The sequence below is a fragment of the Eptatretus burgeri genome, chromosome 6 (assembly GCF_056783735.1).
Source record: "Eptatretus burgeri isolate ZD-2024b chromosome 6, Ebu_testis_v1, whole genome shotgun sequence".
Lineage (NCBI taxonomy): Eukaryota > Metazoa > Chordata > Myxini > Myxiniformes > Myxinidae > Eptatretus > Eptatretus burgeri.
The window spans coordinates 19,143,761-19,159,764 of NC_140966.1; the positions used below are offsets into that span (position 1 = coordinate 19,143,761).

The following is a 16,004-nucleotide window of genomic DNA, read 5'->3' on the forward strand; positions in this document are numbered from 1 at the left end:
AAGATTGAGGATTTGGATGGGGGATGATAAGAGGTGGTGGTGAACAGTTGTTTTGAAGGCCTCGAGGGAAGAATGAGAATGAATAGAGTGAGGGAGTTTATTCCAAAGGCGGGGAAAAAGAGGAATGAAAGAGCGAAGGTGAGCAGTGATTCGTGATTTTGGTAGTTTTACCAGAAGGGGGTTGTTGGCGGACCTTGATCGCCCTGTGGAAATGTGGTGGGGACAAATCGCAGAGAGAGCAGGGGGGCGAGGCTGGAGAGGAGACGGGAGAAGACAGAAAGACCATCGACCAACCTGCGGTGATTGAGTGAGAGGCCCAAAGACCCAGCCACATTGCGGGAGATGCCAATGATCCGAAATGCCTTGGTTTCTACAGCGTGAAGCCGAGAAAGGTGGGAGGCAGGAGCACCAGCCCAGAGGGGAGAGCAGTACTCCATCAGGCTGCGGACAAAAGCTTTATAAGTGGTCAGGAGCTCAGGTGGGCTGAGGAAGGACTTTGCACGATGGAGGATTCCCAGTCGGCGACTGGCTTTGGAGGCGAGGTTTGAAATGTGGCTTTCCCAGGAAAGGTCATGGCAGATACTGAGACCCAGAAGCTTGAAAGAAAGGACTTCTTCCAGAGGATTGTTGAGAAAGTGGATGGGGGGAGTTTTCTCAACGGTCCTTTCGAAGAGACATAGTGAGTGTGAGATTTGTCCGGATTGAAAGACATGTTCCAGGTGTTGGACCAGTTTGTGATTTTATCCAGATCAGCAGTGAGCGAAGAAGCTGCTGCTTGCCGGTCTGAGGGATGACCGAAAGTACGGCAGAGGGTGGAGTTATCAGCAAAGAGATATAGAGGATTTTTCCAGAGAATCGGAGAGATCATTGATGAAAACCAGAAAAAGAACAGGGCCCAGAACGCTACCTTGAGGAACTCCAGCCTGGACAGGAAGAGGGGATGAAAGATCTCCATTTAGGGCCACACGTTGACTGCGACAGGAGAGGAAGGCTGCGAGCCATGAGTGGAGATGGCCTTGGATACCATAGGAAGAGAGTTTGGTGAGCATGGCAGGGTGCCAGACTGTGTCAAAAGCACGTGATATATCCAGGGATACGGCTCGGATTTCCTGTCTCGCATTGAGGGCCTCCATCCATTGTTGGGAGAGCAGTAGCAGCATATCCAGGGTAGAGTGATCTGGTCTGAAACCAAATTGATGATCATAAATCAAGCCATTGGAGAAGAGGAAGGATTTGATGTCTGAAGCGATGATGGATTCCATAACCTTGCTGATGATTGGGAGAAGGCTGATTGGTCTGTAGTTGCAGGGATCTGTTTTTGCACCTTTTTGTGCAGGGCAGTGATGTTTGCTGATTTCCAAGCAGATGGCAGATGACTTTGAGCAAATGAAACGGTGAATAGAACAGGGAAAGGGTGAGCAAGAGCAGAAGAGCAGGCTTTGAGGACACGTGGGCTGATGCCGTCTGGACCGGTTGCAGAATCTGAGTCAAGGTTTGACAGCAAGCTCTCCACCTTGTCAGGAGAAAAGGACACAGAGTCCAGGGACAGCTGGGTGCGACTGGGTAAGGTGGGTAGAGAAAGTGATGGGTTTTGAACACAAAATGTAGCTGCAAACACTGAGTTTAGGCATTCGGCTTTTTCACATGCAGTAGCAGCAGTGCTGCCATTTGAGGTAAGGGAGGGGATGGAGGGGGAACATATACCAGAAACAGATTTGATTAGATGCTACCAGGATTTTGAGGAGAGAGAGAGAGAGAGAGAGAGAGAGAGAGAGAGAGAGAGAGAGAGAGAGAGAGAGAGAGAGAGAGAGAGAGAGAGAGAGAGAGAGAGAGAGAGAGAGAGAGAGAGAGAGAGAGAGAGAGAGAGAGAGAGAGAGAGAGAGAGAGAGAGAGAGAGAGAGAGAGAGAGAGAGAGAGAGAGAGAGAGAGAGAGAGAGAGAGAGAGAGAGAGAGAGAGAGAGAGAGAGAGAGAGAGAGAGAGAGAGAGAGAGAGAGAGAGAGAGAGAGAGAGAGAGAGAGAGAGAGAGAGAGAGAGAGAGAGAGAGAGAGAGAGAGAGAGAGAGAGAGAGAGAGAGAGAGAGAGAGAGAGAGAGAGAGAGAGAGAGAGAGAGAGAGAGAGAGAGAGAGGTTTGAGAGTTCAGACTTGAGATGAGAAAGATGTTGCTGTCTGGCTCTCCTGAGGGTAGATACACACTTGTTCCGAGCTTTATGGAAGGAACTGAGATTGCCCTCAGTTGGGTTTCCTTTCCATGAGGCAAAGGCAAGTTGTTTCAGGACAACTGCCTCACCACAAGCTTCAGTGAACCAACGGCGGGAGGAAGGGTCGGACAACTGAAGACGAGAGGGGATAAATCTGTGAATGAGGGAGAGCAAGTGTCTTTGAAAGAATTCCCAGCATGAGTTGATGTTGGAGAAAGTAGTGATAGGAGACCAGTCTATAAGTTTGATGGCTGCTTGGAGACCCTGCCAGTCGGCTTGAGTGAAATGCCAGACTCGACGACGGTGAGGTGGTTCTCTGATAACAGCCAGAGAGATGTCCACTTTGACAAGGACGTGGTCAGAAGAACCGATTGGAGTGGAGGAAGAGCAGCAGATATTGTCAGGGAAATTTGTCAAAATCAGATCCAGAAGAGATGGAGTACCATTGGTTGAGATCCGGGTAGGGAAGTTGACCAATTGAGTCAGTCCCAATGAGTCGCAGAAAGCTTTTGCTGAGGTGCCATGACAGGTGAGAGAGGTACCCACACCCAGCCAACTGGCATGATGACATTTGATGTCACCACATATGAGGAAGAGAGAGTTCGGATGAGAAGATAGAAGATGGTCCATGTTTTCGGATAGTGAGGTGTAGATGGAGTCATCACTGTTCGATGAACGGTACAGTTCACATATAAACATGAGGTGGGAGTTGAGGGGAAGCCGTAGCCAGAGGTATCTGTTCGAATTTTATTATAGGACAAAAATATAAGTACCGTATTGTTATGACTCCAGCTCTGCTGCACCAGTGTTCGAAGCCAAATTGCTTTATTAGCAATCACGTGAACCACAAACTGTAATCATTCATCCTTCATCATATGTCTTTCTCGTCTTTAAGACTCGTTTTCACAATATGAGGTGAAAGTCACACAAAGCAAAACTACCGCAAGTTAATCTTGATGCCACAAAGCATAGTATTTGGAGTAAAACTGAACAAAACGATCTGTTCGTAATCCTCTTTGTCACACTCACTCATGTTGCTGGAAACCTTGGTTAAACTACCACAAACAATGTTTGTCTGCTATTGTACATGTTCATGATAAAGGACACTGCTGTCTGTCTACTTGTGTCTTCATCCTCCGTGCGAGTGATGTGCAGGTTGTTCCAAAAAGACCTAGACAACTTTGGTTGTTAATATATTTCGTACTACAAATGATACAACAATACCCTTTGTTTTATAGGATACAGAAACTCATAAAGTTTACATTATTTTCAGGTCTAGTGGTTTAATATAAAAGAAAATGGCGACTCCAAAGGAGAAAGCTCAGTGTGTCGAATGGTTCATCCGACATGCAAGTTCAGTGTAATTTCCATACAAGGGATGGAAGGAATCCGCCATCGTGGATTGGTATCAGAGAGTGGTGCAAGAGGTTTAAGGAGACTGGAAGTTGTCAGAAACAGAAAAGTCCCGGTCGATCAAGCACAAGTGCAGCAGGACGTTGAATGATTGCGTGAATCATTTCAACAAAGTCCCAGAAAATCAATCCGACATGCATCCAGAGAACTGGGACTACCAACTACCACTGTACACAGGATTTTGCATGAAAGACTGAAGCTGTATGCATATAACATGCAGATTCTGAAGGAACTCAACCAAATAACGGATCCAAACACAAGGTGTTTGCCTTGGAAATGCTCAGTTGCATAGAGGATGACGAAGATTACCTGAAAAAGGTCATGTTCACAGACCAAGCTTGCTTTCATGTATCGGGGAAGGTCAATCGCCACAATGTGAGGATCTGGGGCTCTGAAACCCCCCACGTGGTCATCGAACAGATAAGCGACAGTCAAAAGGTCAATGTGTGGTGTGGCCTTCTCCATGACCGCTTGGTGGGTCCGTTTTTCTTTGCGGAGGATACAGTGACCTCAACAATTTACATGAACATGTTGGAAGGATTCGCCTTCCCACAGATTGAAGACCTGCAAACCGATATCATTTTTTCAACAGGACGGTGCTCCGCCTCATTGGGCCTTAGTAGTTCAAGCCATCCTCAATGAAAAAATTCCAGCGAGACAGACCAACCGCCTGGCCCCACAATCACCAGACATAACCCCCCTTGATTTTTTTTCAAAGATGTTGTCTACTACAACACCAAGGTGGCAAATCTACAGGATCTTCGTTCTCGGATCACAGCTGCACGCGCACCGGTGGACAAAAACATGCTGAACCGAACATGGCAAGAGCTTGTGTACCGCCTTATTGTCCGGCACATGACAAACGAGGCTCAAATTGAAGTGTATTGATGGTGTACACAAAACTTTATGAGTTTCTGTATCATATAAACCAATGGGTATCATTGTTTAAAAATATTTACAACCAGAGTTGTCCGGGTTTTTTTGGAACACCCTGTATAAGCTCAACTACTCTCCTTCGATTAACATCATAAAATAAACAAACACAATCTAATCAGGATCTGCCCTTGTTACCTCCGCCAGCAAAGGTGAGCGGAGGTTATGTATTCATCCCTGTTTGTTTGTTTGTGAGCAGGATATCTCAAAATGATGTAGACAGATTCGGACAAAACTTGGTGAACATGTTGGGTGTGTGACCTGGATGAATTGATTCGATTTTGGTGAGGATGTGCTCATCCAGATACTAGAATTTTTAAAGTGATTGTTCAGAATTGAGAGATAGGGCCAAAGACGATATACGGTATGGCACGATATCTCAAAAAGTTGTGGACGAATTTTGACAAAACTTGGTGGATGAGTGAGGAGGTGACAAAAACAAGCCCATTCGATTTTGGTTGAGGCCTGGCCTATGAGTGGGAAACAAAAGATACCCTGGTCAGCCTGGTAGTGCCATTATAGTGGTAGTGCCTGGTAGTGCCGTGCTCTGCTCAGTGCCATTATAGTTTTGCGTGTAATATGTATGGATGTCTTTCCATGAGGTATATTCATCTTATCGAGTATTCATCTTCACAAAACAACATTTGATGTAAAAGTTTTTTCTCGAAGCATAATAATAGTGAAAGGTTTTGTACTTTTCAATCAGGCCAAATGTAGGAATTTCACATGTGTAATTTCTGGACCGGTCTGATGATAGTCTTCAGATAGCATCATCCATCGTGGTCACCAATAGATAATGCCAGCGTAACCTTGGATTATATAATTTTTTTATCAAATGAAAGCTACATATACAATGGTTAAAAATTTTCACAAGGGATCATCTATATAGTGTGTATGCAAAAACGTTGGATCCACTCACCTTTTCCTCAATCATTCGCAACCTTCTCCTCCTTTATTCCTTCCCCCATGCATCATTTGGATGAGGAGGAGGAGGAGGAGGAAGAGGAGGAGGAGGAGGAGGAGGAGGAGGAGGAGGAGGAGGAGGAGGAGGAGGAGGAGGAGAATATTGGGACCATACTCTTTTCAGAGCGTTGCTGCTGCTTAAGCAGTCTCCTTGGCTATTGGGCACAATCCTGGAAGGGTCTCCGCTCCGACACAGTATACCAGCATGATGGCACTCATTTTGCCGACCTCAGGATGACAGGCCGAGTTAACCCCACCTGGTATTAATTCAACAGCTTAGCAGGATTTGAACTCAGGATCCTTGGATCCAAAGCCCAACACCCTAACCATTAAGCCAACACCAGACAGATCATATGGAGATGGCATCTAAAACAGTTGATTTCTCAAAAAAAAAAACATAAAGAAGCTGGTGTGTCTTATCTATCTATAATTCCAGCAATCTCTGTGTGTGTGTGTGTGTGTGTGTGTGTGTGTGTGTGTGTGTGTGTGTGTGTGTGTGTGTGTGTGTGTGTGTGTGTGTGTGTGTGTCTGTCTGTCTGTCTGCGACCGCTGTTTCTCGACAACCACTGGTCCGATCTAATTGAAACTTGCCAGGTATATTGCTGGGCCCTGAGTTTGTGCCTTTTCAAGGTTTGATATTAATCGGACAAGTGCTTCCCAAGTTTTGGCCATTTACCAAACCAATGACAGGACACGGTGCTGTGACATCACTATTGACGTCACAATTCTTCTTCTTTTTTTATTTTTTTTTATTTTTTTCACGCATGTATGGGCATGCATGTATGGACACGTACTAGTAATAATTAAAGTCAATATCTCTGCTGTTTTCTTTCTTCCTCTTCTTTTTGTCTACCGATTTCATATTTTATTTTTAATCCTTTTTTGTTGTTATCAGAGTGTCCATGAACCCGGTGGACCGACACCTGCATATCTGCAGCTGGAGTCGATATTAAAGGAGGTTGTCTCTCCATACCTGGGAACTGAGGGAATGCTTACCGACGATGAAAGCTCAAGCCACACTGTCTGCATTCTGGGTATGTTTGATATTGGCCTCACCTGACAGGTGTGTGTGTGTGTGTGTGTGTGTGTGTGTGTGTGTGTGTGTGTGTGTGTGTGTGTGTGTGTGTGTGTGCGCACGCACACGCGTGCGCGCACAAAGGTCAACTTGAATATAGCGCCCCCGGGTGGCCTTAAGCACAGTTGAACAGAATTATATAATTTACCCAAAACCTTTTTATGTCCAATTTAACAATAACTTGATTTTCTACCTTGAATGTGGATTATGGCCAAGTTGTCCACGACCTTTTCGTGAGTGTGTTTTTTTCTGCACCATCCATGGTTTGAGGTGTGCTACAATACTCCACAGGCTCAATGGCCGGCTGTCGGCACAGTTTTACAAAATTATCTGATTTATCAATTTATTGATAACATTTTGATGTCTCATTTGACCATAGCTTAATTTATTGTTTTTTCCTTGGTTGTCGTTTATATCGAAATTGGCCGTGCATGTTCCTGACACCTGTGTTTGCTTGTACCTAGATCTACAACAAAACACACACACACACATATATACATACATATATATATATATATATATATATATATATATATATATATATATATATATATATATATATATATATATATATATATATATAATGTTGTTCATTGTAAGGAGTTTATTTAAAAGTATGTCACATGGATGCAGGTTTGTACAGAAATTAAATACGGTTCTAAATGTTTGTATTTAAAATAGACAAGTTAGAGTATGAAAATGTGTTTTTACTCTGTAAGGAGGGTCACACTCACTGGCTTGTCATTGTGTTGAAGGGGTTGACTCGGTGTAAAATTCCTCAGTGCATATTTTCATTGTTAAATGCTCTGACTTGACAATGTAATACTCTGATCCATATGGAATGTAAACATGTCTTGCACTTTTGAAGCGATTGCAAGTGAAGGATAAATAAAGGTGTAGATTACAGGGTGGAAGTAACTATTATTGTACAATACAAATTTCCTTCGTGACTCTTGCACCACATTCTTTTTCTTTAATTCCTGTCTAAATTCACAATCAATGGCTATTTTAACTTAGGATGTATCCTTTCATGTTGTTTTTTAATCCTACTATTAATTTGCAATTGGTCATTCGCTTGAACACCAACACAATTTTTTATTATGGAACCGAGGCTTCAAAAAGTTACATATATCGAACAAACAGTTTCAAATGGAGCACCTCACCACCAACCATTAGAGCATTTAAATTACATCAGATGTGGAAATAAATGTGAATTGTTGCTCCCAGCTTGTCGGCTCGATATCAGAAGACGCCATTTGTATTTTTGCTGTCTGTATCCCTACCCTGTTTAGAATCCCGTGTGAGCACGGGCAACTTGTTAAAGCTTATAAAACAGTTTTTGTTATTATTCTGTGATTATTTAACAAAATATTGCAATTTCATTATTATATTTCCCTTCCTCAATCCCAAAGTTCATTTTGTTTTTAGATCCTGGTGGAGGATCTCTAAGTCTTACTCACGTTGTTGTTCTTCATCTTCTTCTTGTGGACCTTTTTGTTTCACAGCCTACAGTTTTCATCCAAACTTCCTGAAAGTTGGCGTATATATGTAAAAATACCCTACACAGACAGTAACGATCTCCGATTTTGAAAAGTCCTCCTAGAAAAAAAGTTATGATGTCAAAATATCTCCGCTAATGGCAATCGCCTAAAGAATTATCTCCGAAACTAGGCAAGCTTTTTGAATTCTGTTTGCGGGAATCGAACAGGGCATTAGCAGAGATGAATCACCGCACATATGATACATCACTATGACGTCATATCAATTTTTATGACGTCATTCCTATTTTTTGACATTTTTTGTTTCACAGCCCAGAGTTTTCATCGGATCTTCGTGAAACTTGCCATGTATATGCAGAAAGCCCACGCGCAGGCAGTGACCATCTCCGATTTTGGTAATTCTTCCGAGAAAAAAGTTGACATCATAATATCGCCGCTAATGGAAATGGCCTATGCCATTATCTCCGAAACTAGGCAAGCTGTTTGAATTTTGTTTGCGGGAATCAAGCCAGGCATTAGCACAGATAATTTATTGCAAACCTGATACATCACAATGACGTCATATTCGTTTTTATGACGTCATCATTAAGAGGACGAGGATCTTAGCTCATTTGAACTTGTTTTTATTATAATGTACACACACACACACACACACACACACACACACACACACACACACACACACACACACACACACACACACACACACACACACACACACACACACACACACACACACACACACACTGTATTCACAGGCCAAATGTGAACATCACACCCACAACCTTGCAAGAACAGTTCATGTTCCAGCTTGGATTGGATGCTGTTTTGGCTGAACTTGCGTTTGTGGCTAAACCTTGTTCACTAAATTGTTTACTTCCAAGGATGCAACTGTGATAATTTATGGACAATTCTTCTCATCAATATATGTACGTTATACAGTTAATGTCTCTCTTTTGTCACGGCCAACATTTTTAAATATTCAGACTGAGCTCACCTCCCTGCCACACAGACCACTACCAGGTTGCATAACAGTTGGGAAGGACAGTGATGCCTCCTGCACAGTTCGGTAGTATTCTAATGTTGCTTTAATGTCTGCTTTATGTAGTAGTTTGCTGATTTAAAGGTGGCTCTTTTGTGTTTTGTCTGCCACAGCTGTGACCGACGAGAACTCACCAATGTATGTTTAAGACACATATTTATTTGCACCAACTGGTCGTTTTATGTGTAAACTTTTGAATTTTGTTTGGCCTATACATAAAGTTAAGCATTTGCAAACATGAAACAGCACAAACTTAGATTCAGTTCAACTCAAACTTCAAACTTTTTTTCTTGTTTATAGCATGCCTAATATATGTATAGTACTAAAATACACTAAAGTGTCGACTCTGTGAACTTGTCACCTTCGTTGTGCTGCTGTCCAAGCTCCCAGCTTTGGTCTCCATTTACTTCATGGTGACTTTCTTCTTTGCCATCGAGGGTTTTGAAATTTCTTCAAATGCATTTCGATGGGTATCCAAAATCTTTCCGTTTCACCTGGTGAATGTACAAAGCTGCGAGTACAGAGCTATTTGTCATTGTTATTCCAGCTGTGTAGTTGTCCTACGTTTAACTGCAAAGTCAGTGCCTGCAATTTTTATTTTTTTGATTGTGTATGTATGTGTCTATCATATGTATACATTATGTATACCAGCAAATACAACCCATCACTTCACTGACAGAAATATTAAGTGAGGGGAGGGGGGAGATAAAGGGGAGGGGAGAAAGGAGGGAGAGAGGACAGAGGGGAGGGAGAGAGAGGAGGGTAGGATGAGAAGAGGAGGGAGGAGGCAAGGGAGAGAGAATAGGGAGGGGAAGAGGGAAAGAGGGGAGGGAGGGAGAAGCTGGATGGAGGGGGAGAAAGAGGGAGAATAAGGAGGTAAGGGGAAGGAGAATAAGGAGGGAGGGGGAGAGAGAAGAGGGAGGGAGGGGAGAGAGAAGAGGGAGGGAGGGAGGGGAGAGAGAAGAGGGAGGGAGGGAGGGGAGAGAGAAGAGGGAGGGAGGGAGGGGAGAGAGAAGAGGAAGGGAGGAGAGGGAGAGAGAAAAGATAGGGAGGGGAGGGAGAGAGAAGAGGAAGGGAGGGAGGAAGAGAGAGGAGGGAGGGTGGGAGAGAGAAGGGGAGGGATAGAGGAGGAGTGAGGAATGAGAGGGGTGTGAGGAGTGAGATAGGAGAGGGAGGATGGAGAGGGGAGGGAGGAGGGGTGGGGATCTCGGAGGTGTGAAGAGTAGGGTAGCTAGGAAGGGGAGTGGGGGGTGGAGAGCGAAGAAGGGGATGGTTGGGGAGTGACTCCTCACCAAACGTTGCTATACACTCCGGGAGGGGGGTGGGAGCGAGGAGGATGCGGACAGAGGAGGGGGAGTGGGGGGAGGGAGGGAGTTTGGGAGGAGATAAGCATGAGTAGAGGGGTTCTCAACTTGCATTTGGCATTGAGGCTTGTAGAGAAGGGGGAGGGGGGAATGCAGGATTGAACGAAATGGGGTACGTTAATACAGCATGCAGAGACTGCCGGGAGATGAACATGGGGGTGGAGAGGGGAGGGGGTATATGAGGAGGTCAGCATGAGGGGAGGTGATGGGAAGGCATTGTGATGGGAAAGGAAGGCAGCATGAGGGGAAGAGAATGTGGTGTGAAGGGAACGGAAGGCAGTGTGAGGGGAAGGGAAGACAGCATGATGGGAAGGCAAGGGAGATAAAACACACCCAAACAGCAACATTTTCTTTTAAACCACCGGGTTCTATATAAAACCAGGCGGGAGCATTTAAAACTCACTCTATCTACCTGGCAAAGGTATGCATGCATGCTCGCACATGCAGCGACCTTTGCACCCCTCTGTTCGGTTCACTCCGAATCTGATTCGTACATGCTATAGTCCCCTCAACAGAGGGGGAGGGGTTGCGGAGCAGATGGAAGGGTGGGAGAAGGGGAGGAAAGGGGAGGAGAGGGTCGGGGGAGAGGGGGAGAGAGAGGAGGGAAGAGTGCAGAGGGGGGGATTCCGGTAGATATGACGTACAGTTTAACATCCATCCAAGAGACGGCACACACAATGATGAATCACCTCACCTGTGAAATGCCAGGATGACAGTTTATAGCTGGGCCGAGATTTCAACCCAGGCTAGACAGCTTAGAGGTGAATGTGGGTACCTCGTGGCCATCCTGTCAGCCCAGGTCATGTTAGTGCTTTGTTACGAACAAACTGCGATTCCATATTGTATTTTACATTTAAAATGTATCTCGTTTCAGTGTAATGTTCTTATTCTGGTTGAATGTTGAGTTTTGCATGCGTGCAGAGCTTTTCAAATTCAGGGTGGGAAGCAGACGCCGGAAACAGGAGACAGCCAAATGCACAAACGCCTGGACAGATACCACACTTCGTATTACACAATAGATGATTACCTCCACCACTGAAGGTGGATTGAGGTCATGTATTCACCCCTGTTTGTTTATTGATCTGTTTGTGAGCAGGACATCTCAAAAGGTTACGGACCGATTCCGACAAAACTTGCTGGACAGGCTGGGTGTGTGACAAGGCCGAATTGCTTAGATTTTGGTGAAGATCTGAATCCAGATCCAGATATGAAAAAAAAAATTCATGACGCTTTGCCATTGTGCGATAGTGCCAAAAACAATGTATATTATATAGTATAGCATGATATTTTAAAACGTTGGGGACGAGTTACGACAAAACTAAGTGGATGAGTTGCGGAGGTGACAAGAACAAGCCGATACGATTTTGTTTGAAGTCCAGATGCAAATCCAGCTCATCAATGGGATACAAAAGGTAAACTGTTCAGCCTGATGGAGGGATGCGCTGTATCAGTAGTGTTCTAGTTGATATAGTTATGGAAATGGTAATTTTAGGGTATTTGGTTAGATTTAATAATGATGTGAATAACTCACGTCATGATAATTTCATTAAGGTTACAAATATACACAATGGCCAGCCATGCAGGGTAGACTTTAAATGGCCAACAGGAATTGTTTTATTTTGTAGGTTGTTATTTATTCCAGACTTTTTTTGAACAACTTGCGCTAACTCTTAGTCTGGGCGTAAGCTTGCTTGCGGGAGTGAGGAATTGAGATTTGGATTCAGAAAGGAGACTAGAGTTGGAAGGAAAATTGAGCGAAAAGCCATGGCTCTGTTGTTGAGGCTGCTTAGTTGATTGAGGCAGAGTGGTGATTCCAAGTGGGAATTCCAAGGAGTATAGAGATAAGGGTCAGGTGGTGAATCGTTGGCTTTGGTTGGCCTGATTACACGAGTCTTACGCTTCTGCAATACAAAACCTGCGGCAAGGATTACATATCAAATCTACAATGCTTTGTGTGCTGTCAACACCCTCAGCGCTCTCTCTCTCTCTCTTGCCTGTACCAACAAGAATGTATTGCCACTGCAGCCGCGGCATGTCAACACCTTGAGGGTTCCCACCTGTATTTATGGGTTATCACAGTAGTTCTTCATACACCCTCCGCTGATAATGGTCAGCTTTACCTTAAGTTTCTCTTTCCAGCTCTAGCTCTCCATTTTCATTATTCTATGTTCTTTCCTTTCCATTTTGATATGTCAACAATAAATTATTTGTTTATCATCAAGCTGGTGTTACTCATTCACTTATGTAATGCAATTAGACTCAAAATTATACCATCGAGGAGCTTAAGAGAATTGTATCCACTCGACCCATTAGCTCGCCATTAAAAGAGCTCCCTCTGCCTTGGAGCATTGAAACTGCCATCCAAAGGCACCTGACAGCATCATATCTCCCGTTAGTGTTTCCCTGCACATACACATAGCCTCTTTGGGTTGTGAGGGTGTTTAGCCAAGGAAGAGTTTTTAAAATTAAAGGAAGTGAATGAAGGAAATACTAATGGGAGATTGAGAAAAGAAAAGGTCTGAGAGGAGGTGAGGAGAGAAAGTTGAAGGAGCAGTGGAAATGATGGGGTGAAAAGTCAAATAAATTGAGTGGAGCGAGGAGCAAGGAGAGAGCTGAGACGGAGGATGCATGAGGTGTATGGTGGTTGTGGTAGGTGAAGGGTGGTGGGGATGGAGCCAAACATTCCACTGTTATTCTCTTACAACTCACCCACTGTTGTTGATAAGAGGGATGTGGGAGAGGAAGGAGAAATGGGAAGTCCGGGATGGGGTGAGGCTAGGGAGCAGGAACAAAGGGAAATGGGGTTGGGAATACAGAGAAGGGAATTGTATGCACATGATGTTAATATGGCCCCACTTCTTCATACATATTGTTACGGTTCTCTAAACCACATGCCTCCAAGGCAATGGCACACAACATACAGCAATTCCAAGGCAGTTATTTCAATAGTATATGTATTAGTCCCTTTCATATATCGAGTGGGTAAAATGTGAAAGATGCATTACATGGGACTCTTGGAGCTAGGACTTTTATATCTGTTTAACCTTCATTTTATCCTTTGGCCTTTTCCTTTTTGTTACACAAAACATGCAAGCAAGCATGCATGCCAAGCAAGAAGAATGAGAAACATGCTATTAGTGTCTCCAGCATGTTCACGTTGTGAGTGCTTTTTCCCAACAATACACCGGAACATCATTCCTTTGGAGTTTGCACGCTCATTCTCCATTCATATGTGCACGCCAATTCCCAACCGCCACCTCACCTTAGACTTCATTCTGCTCACCAAACCTTACCATGTTCAACACAACCACTTCATACAACTGATACAGGCCCGTAGCCAGGGCTCAGTATTAAGGGGGGCATATGAACTGGATTGGGGGCACAATTATTATATTTCATATTTTTGATAACCCGATATACTATTGTATTCATGCAGCATTGACACATCTATACTGAGGTTGCCGTCGCATACGAACCAAATTGATCTCAGCTAGATTTAATATGTTCCGATGTTTTAGGCCTAAAATTATTCGAATGCAGGAGAGCCGCAACAAACTGGCACATTCACAATGCAGATATTCAATGATTAGACAATTGGCACCAATTCAGGTGAACTTATGCAAGGTGTTGTGAAGAATTGGCATTAGAAAATTAATATACCAGAGATACAATGACTAAACGGGGAGGTTGGCACCAGAATCAATGCACTTTGAAATAAGATACAGTAGGCTATGACCTGCGATCATCACGTTAAACTATCAACAGCAAATACGACCAGCCTGAAGATACCACAAGGTCCGCATTTAAAGCAGTCAATTATACAGAGGTAAGGTTATGCACAAAGCACTAGATATGGGATATGCAAAGCACCAAACACATTTAACTGAAACATCAGAAGTACAAAGCAGCCGACCACGGCGGGTGCTGACCACAACCACAATGCAACCACAACCACACACGCATCACCAGCAGTCAGACACACAATCTGAACTCCTCGTATAGTTTTTATACCGCTGCACTCGCTGTCAGAAGAGCTGCAGGCGACGTGTCTCGGTGTGGAATCTTCTGAGGACCTTCTCCTTCCATTCATTCAGGCATTTACGTGTGAGGTCTCTCTCGAAGGTCAGCTCAGCTGTACCAGTTGTGCCTTGCGTGCATGGCGCATGGACCGTCGATGGTCAGTGAAGACATTCCTCAATGTTGAGAATGAGTTTTCACACATGGCAGTGGACGCACCAAATGTTAGTCCAAGTCTCATAGCAGTCACTACACTTGGCATGGCTTCCAGCGTTTTGTGGTATGTTGAGAGGAGTTTTTGTGTTGTCAATCTCTCGTTTGGCTGCTTTTCTGTCTGTGAGCGAATAAACTGCTTTGCAACCACACACTCTGTTTCACTGATGGTTGACTTTGTTAATGTCATGATGTGCTGGAGCAAGTGGGGATCCAAAAACGTGCCATTTTCAGAATTCAAGGCAGCGAGTGAACGGGCAAGTTGTGTGTTGCGCTCACTGAAGCGCTGAGCGATCTCGCCAAGCACAGTGTCAATTGCGCTGTAAAAAAAACCCTCTGCAGTTCCGTCTTGTCATTGTCGTTGTTTTGTCCTGTAGTCTCCAAAACTACAAACTGTTCCAAGTTCTTATGCATTGTGCGTCTCTGTTTTGGTGGTGCAGGTGTAGAAGTGCGAGCATCGTTGGCCTTGTTCCACAAATCAGTGAACTCATCCTCAGAGCGGAGTTTCTTCACGCACTCTGTAGCACTCGCCACCAGTTCCAACCCCGTTAGCAAGTCCATGTCCTCTGCCTGCAAGAGTCTGTTAGGGCCATCTAACAACATCAGCAGTTTTTGTACAAAGATAGCAATGAACATGAAGGCAGGCCCAGAGACTTCCCGCAAAATCCCAATAGCCTCCATCCTCATCTCTGCACCGTAGGCGCGCTCTGCATCAATCTCCGACAGTAAGGATGTGATATCCTTAAAAGATCCTATGATCACAGACACGGTGGCTAAATGTCCCGTCCACCTTTGATCAAGAAGTCGTTTTAACCGCTCACCTTTACACTGTGCAGCAACAGTGGGCTTTCTGAAGAATTTGTACAGGCAACAACAAACCTCGAGGAAATCAGTGACAGCTTTCTCTGCTGCCAGTGCGTGGATAACTACCAGATGGAGTTGGTGATTTAAGCAGTGCACATTGGGGATTTCTCTTTCCAATATCTCTTGCAACAACTTTTGCACCCCACCGTGCTTCCCAGCCATTACCGAAGCCCCGTCGTACACCTGACTTAATATTTTGACGTGTCAAGTCCTGTTTTTGTCAGCTCTGCAATTATTAGGTCTGTCAATGTTTTTGCATCTCCAGCGTCGGCTGTAGCTATTGTGAGTAGACGCTCTGTTGCTTCGTTTGATGTGGATACAAAGCGAATGATGATTGATATGTTCTCACATTCAGTGGGGTCCCTCGTCCCATCCACCTTGATGGTAAACCACGATGTGCCTACTTCTTCCACGATGACATC

The 16,004-nt window shown here is 44.4% G+C and overlaps 1 protein-coding gene across 8 annotated transcripts in view; it reads left to right on the forward strand.

The window, feature by feature from the left end:
* LOC147024368 (proline-rich protein 5-like) overlaps positions 1–16,004 on the forward strand; it is a 57,486-nt gene that overhangs the window by 32,972 nt on the left and 8,510 nt on the right. For all 8 annotated transcript variants that reach the window (XM_085884199.1, XM_085884200.1, XM_085884206.1 and 5 more), the window contains one exon: positions 6,404–6,542. In XM_085884199.1, coding sequence (XP_085740325.1) covers positions 6,404–6,542 — 139 coding nt within the window. The remainder of the gene's footprint in view (positions 1–6,403; positions 6,543–16,004) is intronic.